We start from the raw sequence: 27,906 nt of genomic DNA, 5'->3' as shown, positions 1-27,906 counted from the left end.
TTTCTTATTAATGTGTTGCATAGAATGATCTCAATATGTTAGAATTTAAATGAACTGCTGCTGTAATGTGTGAAGTGACCAGTTTCTGCTCGGGCCCTGTCCCAATGGGGTTATCGGTCCAGCTGTGCCGACCATCAGTGGGATGGTGACCGGCCGGACTCGGCATTCTCCCGGCTCGGGGTGTTCATGGATCTCACATTCTCCTCACTCTACCGGGAAAGGCAATTTAAAAATGTCAGTGAAATGATGACCAGTGAAATGATGATCAGTGAAATGATGATCAGTGAAAAGATGATCAGTGAAATGTTGATCGGTGAAGTGATGATCAATGAAATGATGATCGGTGATATGGTGATCGGTGAAATGATGATCAATGAAATGATGATCAGCGAAAAGATGATCAGTGAAATGTTGATCGGTGAAATGATGATCAATGAAAGGATGATCGGTGAAATGATGATCAATGAAATGATGATCGGTGAAATGATGATCTTTGAAATGATGATCGGTGAAATGATGATCGGTGAAATCATGATCTTTGAAATGATGATCAGTGAAATGTTGATCGGTGAATTGATGATCAACGAAATGATGGTCGGTGAAATGATGATCATTGAAAGGATGATCGGTGAAATGATGATCAATGAAATGATGATCAATGAAATGATGATCAATGAAATGATGATCAGTGAAATGATGATCAGTGAAATTGATTTGAGTCAAAGAAAACACCTTCCTCCGTTTTCCATCAGTTTCCACTACCCTTCCCCCGGTTATTCCGATATTTTCATCATCCCAATGCCCTGGTTTCCTTGTCAGACTCACAAAGGCCATTGGTCTCTCAGGAGAAGGCGGTGGGAGGAACCTGGGCTCACTGTATCTCGAAACGGGCAGCTTACTTCTCATTGGGGGATTTTACCGGACTGTAATTCACGCTTCACACCTGATTAAAATCTATTGGTTATTTGGAAGGAAACATTGGCTTCTATACAAACTGTTGAGAACGGATTAACTCCCAGATCAGTCGGTTGGCGCTGGAGGGACCGCTCGGTATCTGCGAACAGTTCGGTTAATTTTCGGGTCCTATCGGTGCAAGCGGCTCCCGGACGATGCTGCGGCCCTTCCTGACCCTATTTCTACTACAGGTTCTGAACTGTGAGTTATTGATCATTGGAAGTATTCGGTTATCTATTGATACGGTGATTATTATTGAACTATCTGCCTCGTTAATATAATTTTTGATCTTTACTGCAGAACACATTGAGGTGATGTGGAAAGTAAATGTTGTTTTATTCAATTGTAATAGTGTCATGTGGAGTTTAATGAGAAATCGGGGCTTCTTTCTCAATCCCCTTCCACCTGCGGCTCTTGTACAGACAGAGCAGACTGGAGTCGAAATTCTAATCGGACGATTTAAACTGAGCCTGTTAGAAGTGGAGCGCGGTCATTGTTAGAATAGGGAGTATCGGACTCTGGGGTGTAAGTTAACTCACTGAGTGCAGAACATCAGTCAAAACTGCACCTATTGCCGACTGATCCCACACAGACTTTTCTGTCCCCGATATTTCTCAGTAGAAGCGCTGTCTGACCCCAGAGTAACACAGAGAATTGAAATAAACATATTTTAAAATAATTTCTTCAGCATTAGATTTTTGGACAAGGTTTATAAATATTGTATAATTAAATATTAACTAGAAGTAAAATCATTTTTTTCAATTGGTATTGATTATTAGCATAAATATTATTAAGGACAGTTTCCAAAAATGATGTTATTGAAATTTCCTAAATGTCTGTGGGATTTGCTGTGTGAGGATTGTTGTTCAGTTTCTGATGATCTTTAAAATGATTATCCTTTTAAATTAAATTAAGCTTTCTATTTCATACGTTTTCAAACACAGCATCATAGCATAAACTTTTCTCAAGCTCCTTCCACATGCTCCGTGATTATTATAAAGTGTTATGTGGTGTTTAATGATAGATCGAGACTTGATTTGCAATCGCCTTCCACCTGCGTTTCTTGCACAGACAGAGCAGAGTGGAGTTGAAATTCTAACCTGACTATTTAAACTGAGCCTTTTGGAAGTGGAGCGCGGTCACTGTTAGAATAGAGAGTATCACAGTCTGGGGTGTAAGTTAACTCACTGAGTGCAGAACACCAGTCAAAGCTGCACCTACTGCCGACTGATCCCACACTGACATTTCTGCCCCGATATTTCTCAGCAGAAGCGCTGTCTGACCCGCGTGTGATGCAGAGAATTGAAATAAACATATTTCAAATAGTTTTTTCAACATTCGAGTTGGACGAGGTCCGTATTATACTGTATAATTAAATATTAACTAGAGATGGAACCGATGCTGATTCAATTAGTATTAATTATTAGTCCAATTATTATAAAGTACACTCTCTAAAAAATAATGTTATTAATAGGTCCTAAATCTGCAAGTATATGCTGTGGGAGTATTCTTGTTTAGTTAGCGAGTATCTTCAGAATTTTAAACCTTTTATATCAAATTAAGCTTTTTATTTGAGGCATTTGGATGTACAGTGTCCTCTTGTAAGTAATGTTTCTTGATCTGTGTATTTATTCATCTCCACCAATAATAAATGCTGGTTTACAGATAGGGAAACGTTCTCGCACTGCTACCAGATAGATTGTGCGTTTATTTTAAGTATTAAGTTAAATCTAATTTCATTTTATAAAACTGATTGGATACTAAAATGCTATTTTTGTCGGTGATTTAAAGGGCGTTGACTGCAAGGCAAAAAACAGAGAAAAACATGACATTTTTTTTACTCCCTGAATCATTTGCACAAATATTTTGCTCATAAAAACCAATTTGCAGGAAAGGTACATATTTTATTCAATATTTATCATTGAATGAGATCGTGTAATGTGAAAATTGAAAAGTATAATTTAAATTGTAGAATGATTGTTCAATGCACACTTTTGTTTGTTTGATTTTATGTTCCATCAACGTCAAATAGAGAACAGTTCTTCAATGAACATGTTGAGAATATTTTAGATCTGATTAACACTTAGATTAAATTACCGGAGGGCATTTGCGTCAAACTTAGATTTTAAACCGAAATTGAATAAAAAATACCGCGGCAGTTTGTTTTATTTTGTCCCCTGCGGCTCTTGTACAGACAGAGCAGACTGGAGTTGAAATTCTAATCGGACTGTTTAAACTGAACCTGTTAGAAGTAGAGCGCGGTCACTGTTAGAATAGAGAGTATCGGAGTCTGGGGTGTAAGTTAACTCACTGAGTGTAGAACACCAGACAAAGCTGCACCTACTGCCGACTGATCCCACACGGACATTTCTGTCCCCGATATTTCTCAATGGAAGCGCTGTCTGACCCCCGTGTGTTACAGAGAATTGAACTGATTTTTTAAAAACAGCTTGTTCAACATTAGAGTGTTGGACAAGGTCTATAATATTGTATAATTAAATATCAACTAGAGATGCAACAATATTGTTTCAATTACTATTAATTATAAGTGTAATTATTATAAAGTACACTCTCCAGAAAATAATAACAATGTTTCTAAATCTCCGGGGCATTTGCTGTGTGAGTATTTTTGTTTCGTTAGCGATTATCTTCAAAATTATAAACTTTTTTTTATATCAAATCATTCTTTCCATTTGTGAATTTGGATGGACAGTGTCTTGTAATTAATGTTTCTTGATCTCCTTCCACGTGCCCTATTCTGTTTGCACAGTGTCCTGTGGAGTTCAATGAGACTTCAGGACTTGTTTCTCAATCACCTGCCACATGTTCGATATTTTGTTAATTTTGTCGGTCGATGACTTAGTTCAGTTTCTCGCTGTTTCCAGTGTTTGTTTTATTATATTTATTAATCTCTATCAGTAAGAAATGATGTCGTGCAGACAGGGAAACGTTCTCGCACTGTTATCAGGTAGATTGTGCGTTTACTTTAAGTATTAGGGCAAATCTCATTTCATATTATAAAACTGATTGAATAATAAAATACTGTTTCTGTAGATGATTTAAAGAGGGTTCATTGCAAAGCATAAAACATGGAAAGAATATGAAATGTAGTATACTCCCTGAATCATTTTCACAAATCTCATGCTCATGAAAGCCAATTTATAAAACGTGTGCATATTTTATTCAAATTTGTCTCTGAATGCGATCGTGTGATGTGTGAATTAAAAATAATTAAATTTGTCCAATTTTTGTTCAATGCACATTTTTGTTTGTCTGATTTTATGTTCCATCTGCTTCAAACAGACAACTATTCTTCATTTCTGTCGGTGTCAGTGAACATATTGAGAATATTTTAGATCTGATTAACACCGAGTTTAAATTACCGGAGGACATTTGTGTCAAACTTAGATTTTAAACCGAAATTGATTACAAATACTGCGGCAATTTGTTTTAATTAGTCCCCTGCGGCTCTTGTACAGACAGAGCAGACTGGAGTTCAAATTCTAATCGGACTATTTAAACTGAGCCTGTTAGAAGTAGAGCGCGGTCACTGTTGGAATAGAGAGTATCGGAGTCTGGGGTGTCAGTTAACTCACTGAGTGTAGAACACCAGCCAAAGCTGCACCGACTGCCGACTGATCCCACACAGACATTTCTGTCCCCGATATTTCTCAGTAGAAGCTGTCTGATCCCCGTGCGATACAGAGAATTGAAATAAACATTTTTAGATAATTTGTTCAGCATTAGATTGTTGGACAAGTTTTGTAAATATTGCAAAGTTAAATATGAACTAGAGGTGGAGCAATAATGTTTCAATTAGCATTAATTATTCGGATAAATATTATTAAAGGCAGTCTCCAAAAATGATGTTACTGAAATTTCCTAAATGTGGGATTTGCTGTGTGAGGATTGTTGTTCAGTTGGTGATGATCTTTAAAATGATCACCCTTTTATATTAAATTAAGCTTTCTATTTCACACATTTATGTATACAGTGTCATTTAATTATCTTTTCTCTCGCTCCTTCCACATGCTCCATACTTATTATACAGATTTATGTTGTGTTGAATGATAAATCGGGAATTCTTTCTCAATCGCCTTCCACCTGCGGTTCTTCTGGAGACAGGGCAGACTGGAGTTGAAATTCGAATCGGACTATTTAAACTGAGCCTGTTAGAAGTAGAGCGCGGTCACTGTTAGAATAGAGAGTATCGGAGTCAGGGGTGTAAGTTAACTCACTGAGTGTAGAACACCAGTCAAAGCTGCACCGACTGCCGACTGATCCCACACAGACATTTCTGTCCCCGATATTTCTGAGTTGAAGCGCTGTCTGACCCCGGTGTGATACAGAGAATTGATTAAAAATATATTGACTTGTTTGTTCAGCATTAGACTGTGGGACAAGGACTATAAATATTTTATAATTAAATGTTCACTAGAGAAGGAACCAATATTGTTTCAATTAGTATTAATAGTTAATATAATTATTATTAAGTACAGTCTCCAAAAATGATGTTACTGAAGATCCTAAATCTCCGGTGGATTTGCAGTATCAGAATTTGTGTTCAGTTAGTGATTCTATTGTTCAATTAATAATTATTAGTATTATTATTAAGTGAACTGTCTCAATTACTGAAAATTCCTAAATCTCCGGGAGCTTTGCTGTGTGAGTATTTTTTTCAGTTAATGATAATATTCAAAATTATGACCTTTTTAAATTAAATTTCTTTTTCATGTGTTTATATGGACAGTGTGATGTAATAATTAATGTTTCTCAAGCTCCTTCCACATGCCCCATACTTTTTACACAGTATCATGTGTTTAATGAGATATCGGGACCTGTTTCTCAATCTCCTTCCACATGTTCTATACTCTGGTTCTTTTGTGCAACAAATACTAAACTCATTTGTATATTTATCTTCGACAGAAAGCGACCGGAGCAATTTTCCCCGGTCTTGTAAATATTCGCTGCATGTTTGGTTATTTTCTATGCGTGGTATCGTTTATTCAGGGATTAGTTAAGACTATAAAGTTATTGTGTTGGAAATTGCTGTTTGTGCTGTTGACCACAGAGTCTGGATTGTTTGGTGTGACCTCCCTCTGTCCGGTGTTTTATTGGAGTTTTTTAAACTGTTCTACTCAGACTGAGGCATCTCAACCCAACGCCTTAACAGTTACTTCGCTAATAGTGGATATCTCTCGGCGATAATCTTACATTTCAAGTAAAGTTAAATGTTTCAGTAACAATAATACTACGAATAATTGGTGGATCGCGACGTGTTAACGGTCAAGTTCCATTACTGGAACCAGCTACAATTAATGTTTGAACTTCATTTGCTTCGTAAATCCAACATGAACTCCTTTAATTGTGAAAGCTGTCAAATTGATCCAGAAATATATTAGTATTTAATTATTGTTTTGATTATTGACATACATAATAATCTGTTGTGGGAGGAATACTTTTTATAAACACTCGGTATTGACTGTATTTGGTAATCAATAAATCACCCCTGTAGTTGATTTCAATGAACTGAAAAAGAGCGCGGCTTTGTATCTCATTCAGGAAGTTAAATTCCCGAACCAGAATATCCCCAACTTCTGCCCTTTTATTTCATGTCCTTCCAGATTCTTTTTAATTATATTAATCATTGTATTTCACTGTTTGTTGTGATACAAGAGCACACTGACTGAAATAAAACGTTTACAATTAACTCAACAATTTCGCACCAAGCACGACATTAGTGGGGTTTTGTGCGACCATTGAAATTTGAGTCATTGGGGAACCGGCAGCCAATGCAGGTCAGTGAGGGCAGGGGTGAATAGTGAGAGGGACTTGGTGCGAGATAGGATACCAGCAGCAGAGTTTTGGATCAGCTGAAGTTGACAGAGAGTGGAGAATGTCAGGCCGATCAGGAGAGCGTTGGGATAGTGGATATACTCTCTGTCTAGATCAATGATTTGGACATGGGTTCACAGAGAATTAGATTCAACATTTGTTTAAAATAGCAAATGAGAGCGGATTGGAAACTGTGAGGAAGGATACAGGAGATATTGGAGGAATCAGCAGGTTAAGAGAGTTGTGTAGATGAATGGGAAATAATACCGTCTGAGAAAAGGAAAAGACTGAACATTTATCCGATGTATCTTAGATCATAGGATCACAGTAGGTACCGCACAGGAGGATGCCATTCGGCCCATCAACCAATGGACGGATTTGGGAGTCTCGGTTGTCCTCCAATTCTTGCCTCTTGTGCATCCCCTGATTTTAATCACTCCACCATTGGCAGCCGTCCCGTCAGTTACCTAGACCTTAACCTCTGGAATTCCCTCCCTAAACCTCTCCACCTCTCTCTTCTCCTTTAAGGCGCTCCTTAAAACCTACCTCGTTGACCAAGCTTTTGGTCACCTGTCCGAAGATCTCCTTATGTCGCTCGGTGTCAGATTTTGTTTGATTACACTCCCGTGAATCGCCTTGGGACGTTTTACTGTGTTAAAGGTGCTATATAAATGCAAGTTGTTGTTGTAGATTGTTTTTATTGATTTAGGGTGGGGGCATAATTGCCCGGGGTGGAATTTATTGTCCATCTGTCCTGAGAAGGTGGTGACGGGCGTTCTTCTTGAACCCTCCTGTCCATTTGGTAATGGTGTTCTGAGGTCATTTATTGTCCATCTGCCCTGAGAAGGTGGTGACGGCCGTTCTTTTTGAACCCTCCAGTTCCTGTGGTGATGGTGTTCTGGGGTCATTTGCAGTCCATCCCTAGCTGTCCTGTGAAGGTGGTGCTGGGAATTCTTCTTCAATCACTGTAACATAAGAATTATTCAGATGGTGATCGTTTTTAAGAGAATAACTAACAACAACAGCTTGCATTTATAGAGCATCTTTAATGTAGTAAAACGTCGCAAGGTGCTTCACAGGAGCATTATCAAACAAAATTTCACACTGAGCCAGATAAGGACCTCGTAGGACAGATGACCAAAAGCTTGTTCAAAGAGGTGGGTTTTAAGGACCGTTTTAAAGGAGGAGAAAGATTTAGAGAGATGGACAGGTTTAGGGAGGGAATTCCAGAGCTTAATATCTAGGTAACTGAAGGCACGGCCTTCAAAGGTGGAACGATTAAAATCGGGGGTGCGCAAGAGACAAGAGTTGGAGGAGCGCATCGATCTCTGAGGGTTGTCGGGCTGGAGGAGATTAAAGACATAGGGAGGGGCGAAGCCATGGAGGGATTTGAAAACAAGGATGAGAATTTTAAAACTGAGGCATTCTTTGATCAGCAGCTCATGTCGGTCGACGAGCACAGGGGTGATCGGAGAAGGTGACTTGGTGTGAGTTAGGTGCGGGCAGCAGAGGTTTGGATGCGCTCAATTTTATGGAGGGTGGAAGATGGGAAGCCGGTCAGGAGAGCATTGGAATAGTCCAGTCTGGCGGTAACAACGGCATGGACAAAGGTTTTAGTAGCGGATCAGCTGAGGCAGGGGTGGAAATAGTGAAAGATTATTCCCACTAGTCTGTCAATGGGTAAGGAAAGGAGAATTTGCTGGGCACTGACTATTATCAGGGGAGAGTTGGGAAGGACTGTGAGGCACTACTGGGGTCGAAACAAGTCACGCACAGTCTACACTACAGAACCGGGTACAGAAAGACACCTGTGAGATTATGTTTGAGAAGCTGGCTATCATTCAAGAATTCTCGGCAAGCACAGCTGAGGACAGGAATCGGTGTTACACTGTCATAAGAACATAAGAAATAGTAGTAGGAGACGCTCATACCGCCCCTCGAGCCTTCTCCACCATTCAGTAAGATCATGGCTGATCTACTACCTCAACCCTGGCGAGTTGCTGCAGTGTGTACCATCCACAGGATGCACTGCAGCAACTCGCCAAGGCTTCTTCGACAGCACCTCTCAAACCCGCGACCTCTACCACCTAGAAGGACAAGGGAGCAAGCACAGGGGAATAACACCACCTGCACGTTCCCCCCACCCAAAGTCACACACCATCCGGACTTGGAAATATATCGCCGTTCCTTCATTGTCGCTTGGTCAAAATCCTGGAACTCCCTTCCTAACAGCACTGTGGGAGAACCGTCACCACACGAACTGCAGCGGTTCAAGAAGACGGCTTACCACCACCTTCTCGAGGGTAATTAGGGATGGGCAGTAAATGCTGGCCTTGCCAGCGACGTCCACATCCCATGAATGAATTAAAAAAACTGCACTTGCCCGCACCTAACCCATATCCCTTGATTCCCTTAATGCCGTAGTATCCATCGATCTCTGTCTTGAATGTACTCAATGACTGAGCATTCACAGCCCTCTGGGGTAGAGAATTCCAAAGATTCACAACCCTCCGAGTGAAGATTTTTTTCCTCATCTCTCTCCTAAATGGATGACCCCTTATCTTGAGACTGTAATACATAACCTCGAGAATAGAAAGTGACCAGGAAATCTGTGCAACACAATATCATCAGGGAGATGGGATCAGGTCAACACAATGTCTATAATATATGACCTAGAGAATAGAAAGAGACCGGGAATTCTGGAGGGTACATTACCATCAGGTGGATTGGGAGCAGGTCAACTAAATATCTATAATATATGACCTAGAAAATAGTAAGAGACCGGGAATACTGGAGGGAAGAATATCATCGGGGATTGGGAGCAGGTCAATATACTGGCTGCATTTTAAAGAGCAGTAAAGCTTAACCAGTAAACGAGAGGACCATTAACCGGTCATCATTAATTGGTAAAATGATGTCACAAATCGGAGAGGGCAGGTTACAAGAGAACCCATAGAGCAGAAAATTATCGAGGAACAGCCCGCATGGAGTTAGGAGGCGAGATCCCACCTGATCAACTCTTCTTTTAAAATTGTGTTTTGTTTGAGGAAGTTAGGAATTTAATGAGTAAGGCACCGAAATTCATCACACAATAAAATAATCTTTAATTAAAGGTATATCTCGGTTCCTTCATGGACTTTGGATCGAAATTATGAAATTCGCGACTTAACTTCACTGTAAGAGGGCAATCACTGTGAGCACTGCAGCTGGTCAAAGAGCGGGCCCATCTCCGCCATCTTCTCAGGGCATATACACACGTGTCATGAATGTTCAGAGCACCGTTACCACAAGGAGCGGACCCATCACCAGCGCCTTCTCAGGGCATCTACACACGGGTAATAAATGGTCAGAGTACTGTTAAAAAAGGCTAATGGAATGCTGGCCCTTATATCTAGAGGGTTAGAATACATGGGGGTAGAATTTATGCTACCGCTGTATAAAGCCCTGGTTAGACCACACCTTGATTACTGTGTTCAGTTTTGGGCACTGCACCTTCGGAAGCATATATTGGCATTGGAAGGAGCACAGTGTGGATTTACCGGAATGATACCTGGACTCTAAGGGTTAAATTACCAGGAGAAATTACACAAACGAGGGTTGTATTCCCTAGAATTCATAAGATTAAGGTGTGATTTGATGGAAGTTTTCAAGCTATTAAGGTGAACTGATAGGGTCGATAGAGAGAAACTATTTCCACTAGTTGGGGATTCTAGGACGAGGGTACATAGACTAAAAATTGGAGACAAGACTTTCATGAGTGAAGTGGGAAACACTTCCAGACGCAAAGGGAGGTAAAAGTTTGGAACTCTCTTCCGCAAACGGCAGTTGATGCTCGCTCAATTGTTAATTTCAAATCTGAGTTTGATAGATTTTTGTTGACCAAAGGTAGTAAGGGGTACGAGGCTAAAGCGGGTATAAGGAGTTCGGTCACAGATAGCCATGATCTAATTGAATGGCGGAACAGGATCGAGGGGCTAAATGGCCTACTCCTGTTCCTATATTTCTGTCATCATTTGTCAACACAAGGAGCGAGTTCATCATCACCACCTTCTCAGAGCACCGTAACCAAAAGGAGCGGACCCATCACCACCGCCTTCTCAGAATATTTACAAACGGCTAATAATTGGTCAGAGCACCGTCAGCACAAGGAGCGGGCACATAACCACCACGTTCTCAGGACACCTACACACGGGTAATAAATGGGGCAGATCCAGCATTGTGCACATCCTGAGAACAATGTAAGATCTTGGTACATATAACGATGAGTGGAATTATTCTCCACGTGTTACGCATCGACCAGAGCGATTATTATACTGTGTTAAATAACGCATAATATTTCTGACCCTATCCCCTCCCGCTTACGATAATTCGAGTTGAAATCGGTGACCAATGAGAGATACCGGAAATAATCAAAGTGTCCACAAGTGGATTACTCAAGGCAGATTTTTTTTAGCAAGTTTAATGGATGCTTCAGGAGATATCACTAATTGTACAGGCTATATAGACAATGAAAGTGAAGTACATCCAGTGTATGTGGATTTCAAGAAGGAATGTAAAATAGGCGTATGGTACAGGAGGAGACGAAGTAGAATGGTTAGAACATTGGGTGTCAGACACGAAACAAACGAGTCGGGTTAATGGGTCTTGTTCAGTTTGAAGGTGGGTCAGAAATATTGTTCCCAGTTGTCAGTGCTGGGGTTATATATATGTATGTATGTAAGTGTGTATGTGTCTGTGTCTTTGTGTATGAATCTGTCTTTGTGTGTATCTTCGTGTATTGTCTGTGTGAGTGTATATGTGTGTGGTTATATGTGTGTGTCTGTGTGTATGTCTGTGTTTCTTTGTGTATTTGTGTGTTTATGCGCGTGTGTGTACTAATTTTCTGCATAAATTGTAGGCACGTTGCAAATGTTGTAAAGTTTCAGAGACTGTGTTTCCGGTTTTATAATGAATGAAGAACAGATGAAATCACAGACCCCGGTATCATTTCTTACACAAAGTGACGGGAATTTTTACTCAAAGTTTGTTGTATTTTAACTTTTCTTTCTGATATTTTCATTCATTTCTTGACCAAGCGAACTCTAATTCTCGATGTCTCATTTCAGGCAGACCTGGGAACAGTCAGGCTGACCGGTCAGGTAATCGCCCTTTATTTCAGATTCTCTGTTGAGGCAAATAGAATCGATGCATTGTAAGGGGAAGCTAGATAAGCCGATGAGAGACGAAGGAATAGAAGGATATGTTGATAGGGTGAGATGAAGTCGGGAGGGAGGAGGCTCGTGTGGAACGTGAACACCTGTGCAGTAGTTTCAATGAAACTCGATGTAACCAAGGCCATGGCGATCACATGACCACCCAGCCCCGCCTCTTTCTCCATTGGCTCAGGAGGCAAAAATTCTTCCTATCTTGACTGGAGCTGGGCTCTCATTACGCTTGGCCAATCAGTTCTGAGCATGAAGGACAGCTGACCATTGAAGCCACGCCCTTCTGCCGACATCTTCAGTCTGAAATACATTCTCAGCCTATCGCCCATCCGCCCCGTGGGAGCCGATCTGCGGCTGGGAATCTCCCGGTGACGGGGATTTAATACACTGTAACCGCTTCGTGCTTACAGACTGGAGGACTGGAGAATGGGGACAGTCCGTGCACTGGGAGACTGGGGGTTTAATACACTGTAACCGCTTGATGTTATTTCTGATATTTTACAGACTGTGAGACTGGTGAATGGGAACAGTCCGTGCACTGGGAGACTGGGGATTCAATACATTGTAACCGCTTGATGTTATTTCTGATATTTTACAGAGACTGTGAAGCTGAGGCTGGTGAACGGAGGTAGTCCGTGCGCTGGGAGAGTGGAGATTCACTACAAAGGATGGTGGGGGACTGTGGATCATGATCTCTGGGACCTGCGGGACGCCGCTGTCGTGTGTCGGGAGCTGGGCTGCGGGGCCGCGCTGTCCGCACCGGGCGGGGCTCACTTTGGGGAAGGGTCCGGACCCATTGTGACGTGGAATGTTGAGTGCGGCGGGACCGAGGCCGCACTGCGGGACTGTGTTTCATATCAATGGGATCACTATTCCTTCTCACACTCCAGTGATGCCGGCGTCATCTGCTCAGGTAAAAATCTTCCTTCTGTCTCTCATCTCCCGCCGGGTCTGACTGTTTCCGGGAAAAGCGAGAGTAAAATAATCCGGGACTGTCCGTACCCGGAAAGTGAGATGATAATTCCAGTATTCTCAGATTATTATTAATGTTGTATTGTTAATATTAGGATCACTGTTTGTGTTACAATATCCCTATTATTATATTGATTAAACATCCCCCACTGGGAGCAGTAAATACCTGATACTCGGCAAATTTACACAGCAGACAGAACAAGTTCCCACTGAGATTTGACCCAGAGCCGCGGTGAATGATCCGAACAGCTGGAAATGTCCCAAACTCAATCCAACTCTCCATTCTGAACCCACCAACCGCTACCGGGCATGCGCCGTGAGCACGGCTGTGCCCCTGCATTGATCGTATGTTGTGAGATCTGAGATTTTACACAGACTCTGAAGCTGAGACTGGGGAGGGAGGTTTCTCAGTCTCGGGGGGAACCTGGACATTGGGTCCGCGATTACTGTGAGCAGCACTGGAGGAAACTGCACAGTGAGATCCCACATCTGCCTGCACGCCCTCAATCATTTTAAGCTTTGAACGAATATCGAGAAGGCAAAAAGGACAGAGTCTCTCACGAGTTAAAAAGAGCATTAAACAATTCCACTAGATTAACGCAACTATTGGAAGTAGAGCAAAGAGTTCTCCTGGAATCCTGGCCCATAGTTCTCGACGATCACCATCAAAACAGATTAAGCGCCAATTTTACAATTTGCTAATTGTAGGATCTTGCTTTGCACAAAGTGGCTGTCCCCTTTGCCAATTAACAACAGTGGCTGTAGTTTAAATGTAATTGAGGCGATGAGAAGGGCTTTGGGTGTCTTTAGACCGTGCCAAGGGCTACCGCCGGGTCAATGCTATCTGTCTTTAGATCCATTCTGCAGATTCAATCCACGTGATATCAAGAAATGGCTGAGTGCACTGGACACAGAAAAGGTTACAGGTCCTGACAACATCCCGGCTGTAGCGCTGAAGACCTGTGCTCCAGGGTTAGTTATGCCTCCAGCCAAGTTGTACCAGTACAGCGACAACACTGGCATCTACCCGACAAAGTGGAAAATTCCGCAGGTATGTCCTGTCCACGAGAAACAGGACAAATCCAACCTGTCCAATTACCGTCCCATCAGATTATTCTCAATCATCAGCAAAGTGACTTAAGAAGCTATCAACAGCGATGTCAAGCGGCACTTACTCACCAATAACGTGCTCACTGCAGCTCAGTTTGGGTTCCGCCAGTACCACTCGGCTCCAGACCTCATTACAAACAAGGGACAAAGAGCTGAATTCCAGAGGTGAGGTGAGTGACTGTCCTGGCCATGAAGGCAGCATTTGACCGAGTGATGGACCAAAGAGCCCTGGTAAAACTCAAGTCAATAAGGATCAAAGGGAAAACTGTCCAGTTGCTGGATTCATATCTTGTACAAAGAAAGATGGTTGTGGTTGTTGGAGGCCAATCAGCTCAGCCCAGAACATTGCTGCGGCAGTTCCTCAGGGCAGTGTCCTAGGCCCAACCATCTTCAGTTGCTTCATCAATGACCTTCCCTCCATCATAAGATGAGAAATGGGGCTGTTCCCTGATGATTTCACAGCGTTCAGATCCATTCGCAACCCCTCAGAAAATGAAACAGTCCCTTTCCCCATGCAGGAAGACATGGGCAACATTCAGGCTTGGGCTGCTAAATTATAAGTAACGTTCATGTCAAACAAGTGCCAGGCAATGACCATCTCCAACAAGAAAGAGACTAACCATGTCCCCCTTACATCCAATGGCATTACCATCGCCGAATCCCTGACCATCACCATCCTGGGCGTCACCAATGACCACAAACTTAACTGAAAGCCACAAAAATGCTGTGGCTACGAGAGTAGGTCAGAAGCTGATATTCTGTAGCAAGTGTTCACCTCCTGACTCCCCAAAGTTTCTCCACCACTTACAAGGCAAAAGTCAGGAGTGTAATGGAATACTTTACACTTGTCTGGGTGGGTGCAGCTGCAACAACAATCAAGAAGCTTTACGTTATGCAGGACAAAGCAGTCCACTTGATCGGCAGCCCATCCACCACCTTTAACATCCAGTTCCTCCACCACTGGCGCACCGAGACTGCAGTCTGTACCATCTACATGATGCACTTCAGCAACTGGCTGAGGTTTCTCCGGCAGCACCTCCCAAACTCGAGACCTCCATCACCTGGAAGGACAAAAGCAGCAGGTGAATGGGAACACCACTACCTCAAAGTTCCTTCATGTCGCTGATTCAAAACCCTGCACTTCCCCACCTAACAGCCCCCCCCCCCAAAGCCTCTCCACCACCAACAAGTTAGGAGTTTGATGCAATCCTCTCCACTTGCCTGAATACGTGCAGCTCACACAACCCCATGAAGCTCTACACCATCAAGAACAAAACAGTCTGCTTGATCAGCAGCCAGTCCACTGCCTTAAACATCCACTCGCTCCACCAGTGGTGCACCGGGATTGCAGTGTGTAGTAACTAAAGGATGCACTGCAGCAACTCACCAAAGCTTCTTCGACAGCTCCTCTCAAACCCATGACCTGCTCCACCTAGAACGCCAAGGGCGGCAGGTGCATGGAAACACCGTCACCTCCAAATTCCCCTCCAAGTCACACACTATCGTGACTTGGAAATATATCGCTGTTCCTTCATCGTCCCTCAGTCAAAATCCTGGAACCCCCGACCGAAAAACATTGAGAGATACCTTCACCACATGGACTGCAGCGGTTCAAGAAGTGGCTCACTACCACTTCCTAAAGGGCAGCTATGGGTGGGCAATAAATGCTGTCATTCTATAGAGGCCCACATATAGAAATTGACAAAAACATCCAAAAAAAAGAGGGAATGTTCACGGATAGGAACTGCGATTAAGGGAAGGCCCTGAACATTGATTGTAGCGGTTATCAAAGGGAGCGGTCTGGGTCCCGGTCATCAAAGGGAGCGGTCTGCGTCCCGGTCATCAAAGGGAGCGGTCTGGGTCCCGGTCATCAAGGGGAGCGGTCTGCGTCCCGGTCATCAAAGGGAGCGGTCTGGGTCCCGGTCATCAAAGGGAGCGGCCTGGGTCCCGGTCATCAAGGGGAGCGATCTGGGTCTCGGTCATCAGAGGGAGCGGTCTGGGTCCCCGTCATCAAAGGGAGCGGTCTGGATCCAGGTCATCAAAGGGAGCGGTCTGGGTCCCGGTTATCAGAGGGATCGGTCTGGGTCCCGGTCATCAGTGGGAGCAGTCTGCTTCCCGGTCATCAAAGGGAGCGGTCTGTTTCCCGGTCATCAGAGGGAGAGGCCTGTGTCCCGGTCATCAGAGGGAGCGTTCTTGGTCCCGGTCATCAAAGGGAGCGGTCTGAGTACCGGTCATCAAAGGGAGCGGTCTGGGTCCCGGTCATCAAGGGGAGCGGTCTGAGTACCGGTCATCAAAGGGAGCGGTCTGGGTCCCGGTCATCAAGGGGAGCGGTCTGGGTCTCGGTAATCAAGGGGAGCGGTCTGGGTCCCGGTCATCAAAGGGAGCGGTCTGGGTCCCAGTCATCAAGAGGAGCGGTCTGAGTCCCGGTCATAGAAACATATAAACGTAGATAGGAGCAAGAGTAGGCCATTCCGCTCTTCGGGCCTGCTCCGCCATTCAAAATCATCATGGCTGATCGTTTAACACAGTACCCTATTCCCGCTTTTCCCCCACACCGCTTGATCCCTTTAGCATTAAGAAATATATCTATCTCCTTCTTGAATACATCTAATGATTGGCCTCCACTGCCTGCTGTGGTAGAGAATTCCACAGGTTCACCTCCCTCTGAGTGAAGAAATTTCTCCTCATCTCGGTTCTAAATGGCATACTCCGTATCCTGAGACTGTGACCCCTGTTTCAGGCCTCCCCAGCCATCCGAAACATCCTCCCTTCATCTCGTCTGTGTAGTACTGCTAGAAATTTATCTGTTTCGATGACATCACCTCTCCTTCTTCTAAACTCTCGTGAATATTGGCCGAGTCAATCCAATCTCTGCCAGTCCTGCCATTCCAGGAATCAGTCTGGTAAACCTTCATTGCACTCCCTCCATGGCAAGGACATCCTTCCTCAGATAAGGAGAGCAAAACTGCGCACAACACTCCAGATGTGGTCTCACCAAGGACCTGTATAACTGCGGTAAGACATCACTGCTCCTGTACTCAAAACCTATTGCAATGAAGGCCAACATGCCATTCGCCTTCCTAACTGCTTGCTGCACCTGAATGCTCGCTTTCAGCGACTGGTGTACAAGGAAACCCAAGTCTCACTGCACCTCCCCTTTTCCCAATCTATCACCATTCAGATAATAATCTGCATTTCTGTTTTTACAACCAAAGTGGATAAACTCACATTTATCCACGTTATACTACATCTGCCATGTTCTTGCCCACTCACCCAACTTGTCTGAATTACATTGGAGCCTCTTAGGATCCTCCTCACAGCTCACATTCCACTCCAGCTTTCTGTCTTCTGCAAACTTGGAAATGTTACATTGAGTTACCTCATCCAAATTATTGATATATATTGTGACTAGCCGGGGCCTAATAACTGACCCCTGCGGTACCCCACTAGTCACTGCCTGCCACCCGGCACTCTGTTTCCTGTCTGTCAACCAATTCGCAATCCATGCAAGTATATTCCCCCCAATCCCATGTGCTTTAATTTTGCACACTAAACTCTTGTGTGGGACTTTATCAAAAGCCTTCTGAAAATCCAAATACACCACATCCACTGGTTCTCCCATATCTATTCTACCAGTTACATCTTCAAAAAACTCCAGTAGATTTGTTAAGCATTATTTCCCCTTCATGAACCCATGCTGACTTTGCCCAATCCCGTTAATATCCTCCAAGTGTCCTGTTATCACATCCTTTATAATGGACTCTAGCATTTTCCCCACTACTGATGTTCGAATAACTGGTCTGTAATTCTCCATTTTGCTCTCCCTCCTTTTTTTAAATGGTGTGGTTACATTTGCCACTCTCCAATCTGTTGGAACTATTTCAGAGTCTATAGAATTTTGAAAGATGACCACCAATACGTCCACTATTTCCAGGGCCACTTCCTTTAGTCCTCTGGGATGCAGATTATCGGGCCCTCGGGATTTGTCAGCCTTTAGCCCCATTAATTTCCCGAGCATTATTTTTTTACTAATACTGGTTTCCTTCAGTTCCTCCCTCTCACTAGACCCTTGGTTCCCTCACATTTCTGGCAGGTTATTTGTGTCCTCCTTTGTGAAGACAGAACGAAAGTATGTGTTTAATTGTTCTGCCATTTCTTTGTTCCCCATTATAATTTCCCCGATTTCTGACTGTAAGGTCATCAAAGGGAGCGTTCTGGGTTCCGGTGATCAAAGGGAGCAGTCTGGGTCCCGGTCATCAAAGGGACCAGTCTGGGTCCCGGTCATCAAAGGGAGCGGTCTGGGTCCCGTCCATCAAGGGGAGCGGTCTGGGTTCCGGTGATCAAAGGGAGCGGTCTGGGTCCCGGTCATCAAAGGGACCAGTCTGGGTCCCGGTCATCAAAGGGAGCAGTCTGGGTCCCGGTCATCAATGGGAGCGGTCTGGGTCCCGGTCATCAAAGGGAGCAGTCTGGGTCCCGGTCATCAAAGGGAGCAGTCTGGGTCCCGGTCATCAAAGGGAGCGGTCTGGGTTCCGGTTATCAAAGGGAGCAGAAGGTGAGGGAAAGGGATGGAGCAATCAATATAAAGGTTATACTGAGCAACCAGTATAAACCGGAGTCATTATGTAAATGGGAGGATCATCTGTGGATGGAATTTAATAGGGACACGTGGAAAGTGCTGCGCATTGGAAGGGAAAGTTGGCGATAGGCGGACTGCGGGAATGGGATGGGACTCGCCAGAGTGACGGGGAGAAATATCAAGTGGGTTTCGTGGCCTTGAACCTCAACATGTTCATTCACCGAAAAACAATAATCAGCGAAACAAAGCAGATGCTGGACTTTGTCACTGAAACGGTACATGACAAGTCACGGAGATCAGAGTTATACTGAACAGAACTCTGTCCAGATATCGCCTTCTGCACGGTGTATCGTTCCGGTCGCAAGGTGCAAGATGTCAGAGTTAAACTGAACAGTGATCTGTCAAGGCCCTGCCTTGTGCACGGTGTATCGTTCCGGTCTCCAGGTACAGTAGGTCAGTTAAACTTAACAGAGCTGTGTCCAGATATCGTCTTGTGCACGCACGGTGTATCGTTCCGGTCACAAGGTGCAAGAGGTCGGAGTTAAACTGAACAGTGATCTGTCCAGATATCGTCTTGTGCATTGTTTATAGTTCTGGGCACCAATTACAATTGGTCAGAATTAAACTAAACAGAGCCCTGTCAAGGCCTCGCCTTGTGCATTGTGCATAGTTCCGGTCTCCAGGTGCAGGGGGAAAATCAAACCCCGGAAGAGGTTTGTAGGAAAGCCTGGAGACTGATTTCTACGGGTAGATGTGGTAAATTGTGAGCCTTGTAGCGGGAACTGCGGTGATTCAGAAGTGAGCTGCTGGAGGTATTAAACGTAGAGGAAAGGTGAATCTGGGAAACGACATTTAATTAAATCTTTACAGTGGAACAAAGTGAGAAATGCTGAAGGGAGAGACAGACAAACTTAGGACTGGTGTCGGGATATTTTTCTCACAAAGAGCGGTGGAGGGTTGGATTGGACTCTGGTTAAGGAAAATAGAAATATTGAAGAAACTGCTGTGAAAAACCTTCTTTATGGTATTTCTAGGTTAATGAGCTGTACTGGCTTTGACCATCATCAGAAAACGTATGTATCGTGGCTTGGGTAAAAGGAGTGTGTGATCTGAGGGGGACGGGACGGTCCGCAGTTCTCCTCTCATTGTCCTACAGTTCCAGGGTAAAGGGAGATTGTGATCTGAGGGGGACGGGATGGTCCGGATTTCTCCCCTCAATGTCCTTCAGTTCCAGGGTGAAAGGAGGGTGTGATCTGAGGGGGACGGGATTGTCCGTAGTTCTCCTCTCATTGTCCTACAGTTCCAGGGTAAAAGGAGAGTGTGATCTGAGGGGGACGGGATGGTCCGGAGTTCGCCCCTCAATGTCCTTCAGTTCCAGGTAAAAGGAGAGTGTGATCTGAGGGGGACGGGATGGTCCGGAGTTCTCCCCTCAGTGTCCTTCAGTTCCAGGGTAAAGGAGAGTGTGATCTGAGGGGGTCGGGACGGACCTGAGTTCTCCCCTCAGTGTCCTACAGTTCCAGGGTGAAAGGAGGGTGTGATCTGAGGGGGACGGGACGGTCCGGAGTTCTTCCCTCAGTGTCCTACAGTTCCAGGGTGAAAGGAGAGTGTGATCTGAGGGGGATGGGACGGTCCGGAGTTCTCCCCTCAGTGTCCTTCAGTTCCAGGGTAAAAGGAGAGTGTGATCTGAGGGGGATGGGACGGTCCTGAGTTCTCTTCTGTCCCTCAGTTCCAGGGTAAAAGGAGAGTGTGATCTGAGAGGGACTGGATTGTCCGGAATTCTCTTCTGTCCTTCAGTTCCAGGGTAAAAGAGAGGGCGCCCTCTGTCAGCCCATCTTGGCCTCTGGTTTCTGGAGGAGAACATGGATTCAGTCGGCAGTGGAGCGAACCCAAAGTCAGTGCAGGCAGGACAGAGATTGTTTGACTTGGATTTACCCATCTCTCGCTATTGATAATTTTCCGAGTTCTCTCAATGCGGGTTATTAACATCACAGTGACGACAACTGGGTAAGGTAGCAATAAATAGAGAAATGTTATCAACAGCCATGCAGTCATAGTGTAACCAGTAACGTTAGGGGAAAACAGTATTGTCCATATTGAACCAGAATGGAACCAATCTGAAAGTAATAGTCACATATCTGTGATTACTCATGTGTATTCATTTGTAAATATTTAGTATTATTCTGATTATGATGATTACTATGGTGATTATGATTTTAGATCACAAAATTCCCAGACTGGTATCCGGAGGCTCCCCATGCTCTGGCAGACTAGAGGTCCAATACGGTGAAACCTGGGGAACAGTGTGTGACCTTCACTGGGATTTGAATGACGCTAATGTGGTCTGTGCGCAGCTTCAGTGTGGAGTCGCAGTGTCCGTGCCAAGAGGTGCTTATTTTGGAGAGGGCACTGGGCTTCTACGGAGTGATTCCTTTCAATGTAAAGGCAACGAGACACATCTGTGGGACTGTCCTCTTTCTCCAGTAAATCAGCAGGAGTGCACCCACAGGAACGATGCCAGTATGATCTGTTCCGGTGAGTACAGACTTACTGAAAAACAGTTAACTTCCTCCTTAATATTTGGAAAACTGATGGTGATGACATTCCTGTGTTTCTCTTTAACACAGTCATATCTAAACTCGCCCTTACAGTTTACTATTATTGTTCTACGTCTGGTGTAACACGGTACAAATTATTCACAATTATTTATAAATAAGAAGTTTCTAAACTTTAACAGTTGTTCTGGAAGAAGTAGATTTGTTACGAGTTTATTTACCGCCTGCACCGAATGTATTTTTCTCTCTCACATTTGACCAAGCTTTCGTTGTCAATCAACTCACTGGTCCTGCGCTGACTCACTCACCGTGCGCACCCTTCATGGACCATAATGGTAACTTCTTTAATCTTGCACAACATCATCAACTATGGATAGACTTCATTAACTGTAGGTTAACTTCATTAACTATAGGTTGACTTCACGCGGAACGATTGTTTTGCACAAGGTGTCTTGATCAACCGTGCGTTGACTTCTTTACTTCTGGGACTTTTCCGTTAACCATCCTTAAAGTTCATGACTTTATTCGCCGGGCACTGATGTTCCGGGCAGTCAATTGTCCTCATTGCTCAAACACTGACTTTCTGATCACTGCACTGCCCTCATTAACCATCCGCTGACTACATTAAACCTGCCCTGATCTCAACACTGCGGCACTATTTACATTGCTAACGCTCCTCTGCAATGTCGTGTGCATGAGGTCATTACCCTGACTTTCACTTCGCTCACCACGCAATTATATCAGCAGCTGTGGACTGTCCTCGTCACCCGGAAACTGACTCGGAGTCACTCACTGAACCCCTTAGTGGTGCAGACACGTTCATAATTAGCATCAAATGGATTCACGCGGCACTGAACAGCGATCGCTTTAACTGATCACCTATCTCGTTAACTGGTCACTGATCTCATGAACAGATCAATAACCACAATAACTAATCTCATTACCAGACCACTGACCTCAATAATTGAACATTGACCAAGAATCGGCCATTGATTTCATTAAACGCATTAACACGGCACTGATAACTGATCTCATTAACTGATCTCATTAACTGACCATTGACCACAAAAATCGAATATTAACTTCACGATGTCCGCACTGACCAAATCAGATACTTTGGTCTGAACGTCAGACCACACCAATTGTACACGGATAGAATATTGAAGTGAATTTCTGAGGGTAAAATGTAAGGTTTCTTTGAACATGGCTGTGAATATCACGAATAAATATTATTATGGAGCATTTATCCAAGGGAATTATAGGATCGCTGTCTGGGGGCTGCAGTTGTCCTCAGAGTCCCACACACCAGCAAGGGGGGACTAAGCCAGGGCTCCTGCTTCGAGTCACTTATGAATATAATTGTGTGTGTGTGCAGGATCTGACTGTTCCACACTGCAATAGCCTTCCGACCCTCCCTGTCCAGGGTCAGACTTACTGAATGGTGGGGTATCAGAGGGCGGCTGTACTCCATCATGGGTCAGTACAATCAGGCCAGAGGGAGGAGATTGGGAAGGTATATTACAGAATTTGTGCATTTTACTGTCCTCAGATGATACGATAGAAAATATGAGCAGGAATAGGGGATTCCGCCTCTCCATCCAGTTCGGTCATTCAATTAGATCGTGGCTGACCTGTACCTCAACTCCATCTTCCCGCCTTTTAACCGTATTCCTTGATGCCATTAACGAACAAAAATCTATCGAGCTCAGCCTTCAAAATTTCGATTGACCAAACATCCACAACCTTTTTCTTTGGGAGCGGATGGGGAAAGTTCCAGATTTTCACTATCCTTTCTAAAAGGTGCTTCCCAATTTCAGTCCTAGGACCTACTATATTCAGCTGCTTCATCGATAATCTTCCCTCCATCATAAGGTCAGCAGTGGGGCTGTTCGCTGATGATTGCACAGTGTTCAGCTCCATTCGCAATTCCTCGGTTAATGAAGCACTCCCTACCCGCTTGCAGCAAGACCTGGATATCACACAGATTTGGGGGCGGATAGGTAGCAAGTAACATTCGCGCCACACAAGTGACAGGTAATAACCATCTCCAACATGAGGAAGTGTAACCACCTCCTCTTGACATTTAATGGCATTACCATCGCTGACTCACCTACCTTCAATATCCAAGGGTTCGCCACTGACCAGAAAATGAACTGGACCAGCCGCATAAATGCCGTGGCTACGACAGCAGGTCAGAGGCTGTGTATTCTGTGGCGAGTGACTCACGTCCTGACTCCCAAAACCTCTCCACCATCTACAAGGCACAAGTCAGGAGTGAGATAAATTACTCTCTATTTGCCTAAAATGGGTGCAGCTGCAACAACACTCAACAATTTCGACACCATCCAGGAAAAATCAGCCTGCTGGATCGCCAGCACATCTACCACCTTAAACATCTGTTTTTATACTGAGTGTGATTTAGGATTTATTTCGATCTGTATTTGTTTCCAAAACAGGAAACCATGGCCCACGACTGGTTGGTGGGGAGAGCCGATGCTCCGGCCGGGTTGAAGTGCTACACGGAGACCAGTGGGGGACGGTTTGTGATATTTACTTTGGTTTAGAAGACGCCAGTGTGGTCTGTGAACACCTTCAGTGCGGGGCAGTAATCGCAACCCGGGGAGGAGCTCACTTTGGGGAGGGAAACGGCCCAGTGTGGAAGGAGAACTACAAGTGCAGAGGGAACGAGTCCCGATTGTGGGATTGTCCGGTTTCATCCTGGGAACAGTTTAAATGCTCACTTGACGCCGGTGTCATCTGCTCGGGTGAGTCCTCACTGTCTATTGAACTGACATACACCAACAGTTCTTCCCTCGAGTAGAGTCTCTCACCAGTGAATCTATTTCTACCATTCACTGATCCACCAGTTTTACTGATGAAAATCTTCATGTTTTCATTCAGCATTGGACGTGTCCCCGATGGTTGATCAGTAGATTGGTTCATTACTAAACTACATCAGACCAAAGGGTTTCAGTCCAGCACATGTTTCATAAATAAATGGCTCGACTTACTGTTTAATCTATACATGTGAATCCACTACGGATGACACCAAATTTAGGGGGGGGGGGGCAGTTCATACTGAGGAAGAATACAACAAAATTGCAGAATGTTTAATTGTCCATTTAATTTCAATATCGATAAGTGTGAGGTGGTTCAGGTTTGGTCGAATAAGTAGGCCACCGTACTGCTTGGAAAATAACAGTCTAAATGGCGCAGCGGTAATAAGGGGACTGTGGGCACAGATTCACAAATCATTAACAGAAGCAACGTAGGGCAACAAAACCATAAAAAGTGCAAACAAAGCGCTGGATTTCATTTCCAGAGGAACAGAATTCGAAAGCAGAGAAGTTATGTGAAACTTAAACGTGACCTTGATTAGGCCATACTTGTAGTCCTGCGCACAGTTCTGGTCTCAACGTTGCAAAAAGGCTATAGAAGCACTGGACAAAGTGCAAATAAGATTCACAAGGATGATACCGGAACTGAACGTGTACAACTATCAGGAAAGACTGAACAGGCTTGGGCTCTTTTCCCGAGAGAAGATTGAGAGGTGACCTGATAGAGGTTTTCAAAATTATGAAGCGGTTCGATAGGGGAGAGGGGGAGAAGTTGTTTCCACTTGTGGGGAATATAAAACTAGGGGCCATAAATATAAGATAGTCACTAATAAATCAAATTGGGAATTCGGGAGAAACGTCTTTACCCAGAGAATGGTTAGAATGTGGAAATCGCTACCACAAGGAGTGGTTGAGGCGAAAAGCACCGATGCATTTAATGGGAAGCTAGATAAGTAAACGAGGGAGAAAGGAATAGAAGGATGTGTTCATCGGGTGACGTGAAGTAAGGAGAGGGGATGGGGGCTCGTGTGGAACAAAAACATCGGCATAGATCCGGGGAACAGAATGACTTGTTTCTGTGCTGAAAAACTTTATATAATCCTGTACAAAGTCCTACAAAACAGGCTCACGTTGCTATAGCACAGAAATCCTGTTGTCGTATTTTAAACCGTTACAAATGTTACCGGCTTAAATGAATCAATCAACATAAAATTCATCGCAATGATGAGATGTGCTTTATCCTGGAAACTCTCGGCGTTAATTCGGCAGCAGATAAATGTTTCCAGATGAGTTTATACCTGGTCTGCACGTTTCAGTATGTGTTATATAGAGAACAATGTAATGTTGAGTGAATGGATCCTCTCGTTCTCTCCTTTGGTTCACGATCACTCTTCTAGTGTCAGGAGCTTTATGTTTATTACAGCCCGTCATTTCCGATAATTGACTTCAGTACGTTGCTAAAATCAATAATTAGTTTGCAGGTTCCTATTGTTTGAACAGATTAATGTCCGGCGATGCGAGAGTAAAATTGTTTTGCAGCTTAGTTGAAATTACCGTTGAAATTGTAAAAATGTGGCTGGGAGGAACTTGTGCAACTGACCCGGTGAAATTCGTGTCTTTCTGGTCATTGGGGATCTCGGTCAGAAATACACCAGTGACCAAGTGACGGATTTACACAATGCACCTGTTATGCTCCAAATCAAACAGGGCCATGAATTTTTACAGAGTAGTGATCCAGGCAGCGCTGAAACTAACAATCATCCATTTACCTGTGTCTGGATTGTGTATCTACTTCCTGTAATATAGTATCGCTGTCATCAAACATTAGTCCTGGCAATCACCCGCCACCGATTCTCCTCATTTGGTGAGGGCCTGATTGTGGCAGCTCTGCCCCCTGGCACCGTAATCCATTTTAAAAAGGGCCTTTATACTGGCCTCAATGTCGAAGGATGAAATCCTATCACTAACTCGGAATCCGCTCCCTTTAAAAGGGAACCTGAGGGCAGTTAATAGCTATTATGACCATGTGAGCACTGTCTGAACCCGGCCTCAATATATTGGATGAGGCAAATTGCGAGTGGCCAGGAGTCATTTTCTGACCGAGCTCCTGCCATCGATCGCAGCACTTCAACCACCGCCGGCCTGGGCCGGTCGCCCTCTGATTTATCTTCCAATCTCTGGAGTAGCGGCTGGTATCTGCTCTGTATTTCTCTAGATTCTCTTCACCGAGATCAGGAGACGGCAGAAAGGATGTGCTCGCAACCCGCCTGTCGAATTGGGAGTTTCAGGTTATTCGCTGTTATTAATTTATTCTTCTCCAGATGAAGGTTGGCCGTCGAGACTGACAAATGGGAGAAACCGCTGTGACGGGCGAGTGGAGATTTACTCCAACGGCAGCTGGGGGCGAGTGCGGGATAATCTCTGGGATTTAAATGATGCCAATGTGGTCTGCAGACAGCTGGGCTGCGGCAATGCGATATCCGCTTATAAATCTTCAAAGTACGGAGAGGATGAAGGGCCCGTGTGGGTGAATGATGTCCAGTGTGAGGGACACGAGTCGCAGCTCCGAGACTGCAGCTCATTCACATTCAATCAGAGTCTGACTGACAGCGAGGATGTAGGCGTGCTTTGTTCAGGTGAGTGAATGGTTCACATTTACAGAACCAGAAAGGGGAAGGTCTAATCTGCTGAGGAAAGTGGTAATATCGGTGGAGAGAAAGAGGTGGACCGGCGGAGGGGCATAGACAGCTCAAACCACAGTCATCAATGGTGGGAGTAAGGGCGTGGGAGATGCAAAAGGGTCCAGAGTTGAAGGGATGCAGAGGAGGTAAAAAGGAAGGTCGATGAGGCTAGTGCGTTTGATGTAGTCTACATGGATTTTAGCAAGGCTTTTGACAAGGTCCCACATGGCAGATTAGTGCTAAAAGTAAAAGCTCATCTGACCTAAGGGAAAGTGGCAAATTGGATACAAAATTGGCTCAGTGGAGGGAAGCGAATGGTAAAGGTCGACAGGTGTTTTTGTGATTTGATATCTGTTTCCAGTGGAGTCCGCATGGCTCAGTACTAAGTCCCTTGCTTTTTGTGGTATATAATAATGATTTAGACTAACATATAATGGGCATGATTAAGAAGTTTGCAGATGATACAAAAATTGGCCGTTTGGTTGATAGGACGAGGAAAGATGTAGGCTGCAGGCAGATATAAATGGACTGTTCAGGTGGGCAGAAAAGTGGCAAATCTGGAGAGGTGTGAGGTAATGCATTTGGGTAGGGCAAACAAGGCAAGAGAGTACACGATAAATGGGCGGATACTAAGAGGTAAAGAAGAATAAAGGGACTTTGGAGTGCCTGTCCACAGATCCCTGAAGGTAGCAGGACAGGTAGATAAGGTGGTTAATAAGGCATAGGGGATACTTTCCTTTATTAGCTGAGGCATGGAATATAAGAGCAGGGAAGTTCTCCTAGAACTGCATAAAACATTAGTTAGGCCACAGCTTGAGGACTGCGTACACCTCTGGTCACCAAATTACAGGAAAGATGTGACTGTACTACAGAAGGTACAGAGGAGATTTACGAAGAGGGTGCCAGGACTGGAGAATTTTAACTGTGAGGAAAGTAAGGATAAGCTGGGATTGTTTTCACTTGAACAGAATATGCTGAGGGGTCATTTAGTTGAGTGATGTTGTGAGAGGAAGGGTGGCGGTGTGATAGAGAGAGGGAGGATGATGGTGTGAGAGAGAGAGGGAGGGAGGGTGATGGTGTGAGAGAGAGAGGGAGGGAGGGTGATTGTGTGAGAGAGAGAGAGATGAGCGAGATGGTGTGTGTGAGAGAGAGACACTGATGAGCGAGATGGTGTGTGTGAGAGAG

General features: G+C 44.4%; 2 protein-coding genes across 2 annotated transcripts in view; both read left to right on the top strand.

Annotated features, from left to right (window-relative positions):
* Window positions 1-655: 655 nt before the first annotated feature.
* LOC137335930 (deleted in malignant brain tumors 1 protein-like) lies at window positions 656-14,785 on the top strand. Its single transcript, XM_068001444.1, has 5 exons — window positions 656-1,155; window positions 11,895-11,927; window positions 12,592-12,906; window positions 13,820-14,016; window positions 14,657-14,785. Exons 1-5 carry the CDS (start codon window positions 1,110-1,112, stop codon window positions 14,783-14,785), a joined length of 720 nt encoding a protein of 239 aa, XP_067857545.1. The 5' UTR covers window positions 656-1,109.
* A 182-nt stretch (window positions 14,786-14,967) lies between these two features.
* Window positions 14,968-27,906, top strand: part of LOC137335929 (deleted in malignant brain tumors 1 protein-like) — a 29,128-nt gene continuing 16,189 nt past the window's right edge. Inside the window, exons 1-4 of the mRNA XM_068001443.1 lie at window positions 14,968-15,157; window positions 20,869-21,183; window positions 23,660-23,968; window positions 26,362-26,676. Coding sequence (XP_067857544.1) covers window positions 14,968-15,157; window positions 20,869-21,183; window positions 23,660-23,968; window positions 26,362-26,676 — 1,129 coding nt within the window. The remainder of the gene's footprint in view (window positions 15,158-20,868; window positions 21,184-23,659; window positions 23,969-26,361; window positions 26,677-27,906) is intronic.

The sequence above is a fragment of the Heptranchias perlo genome, chromosome 20, assembly GCF_035084215.1.
Source record: "Heptranchias perlo isolate sHepPer1 chromosome 20, sHepPer1.hap1, whole genome shotgun sequence".
Taxonomy (NCBI): Eukaryota; Metazoa; Chordata; class Chondrichthyes; order Hexanchiformes; family Hexanchidae; genus Heptranchias; species Heptranchias perlo.
This window is presented reverse-complemented; position numbering and strand designations above follow the sequence as displayed.

What these genes read in the sequence shown, in the direction of transcription:
- LOC137335930 (XM_068001444.1), top strand. Translation starts at nt 1,110, where the DNA reads ATGCTGCGGCCCTTCCTGACCCTATTTCTACTACAGGTTCTGAACT. An exon ending in TCTACTACAGGTTCTGAACT is followed by an intron (nt 1,156 to 11,894) that starts GTGAGTTATTGA and finishes GTCTCATTTCAG; the next exon opens with GCAGACCTGGGAACAGTCAG. An exon ending in CAGTCAGGCTGACCGGTCAG is followed by an intron (nt 11,928 to 12,591) that starts GTAATCGCCCTT and finishes GATATTTTACAG; the next exon opens with AGACTGTGAAGCTGAGGCTG.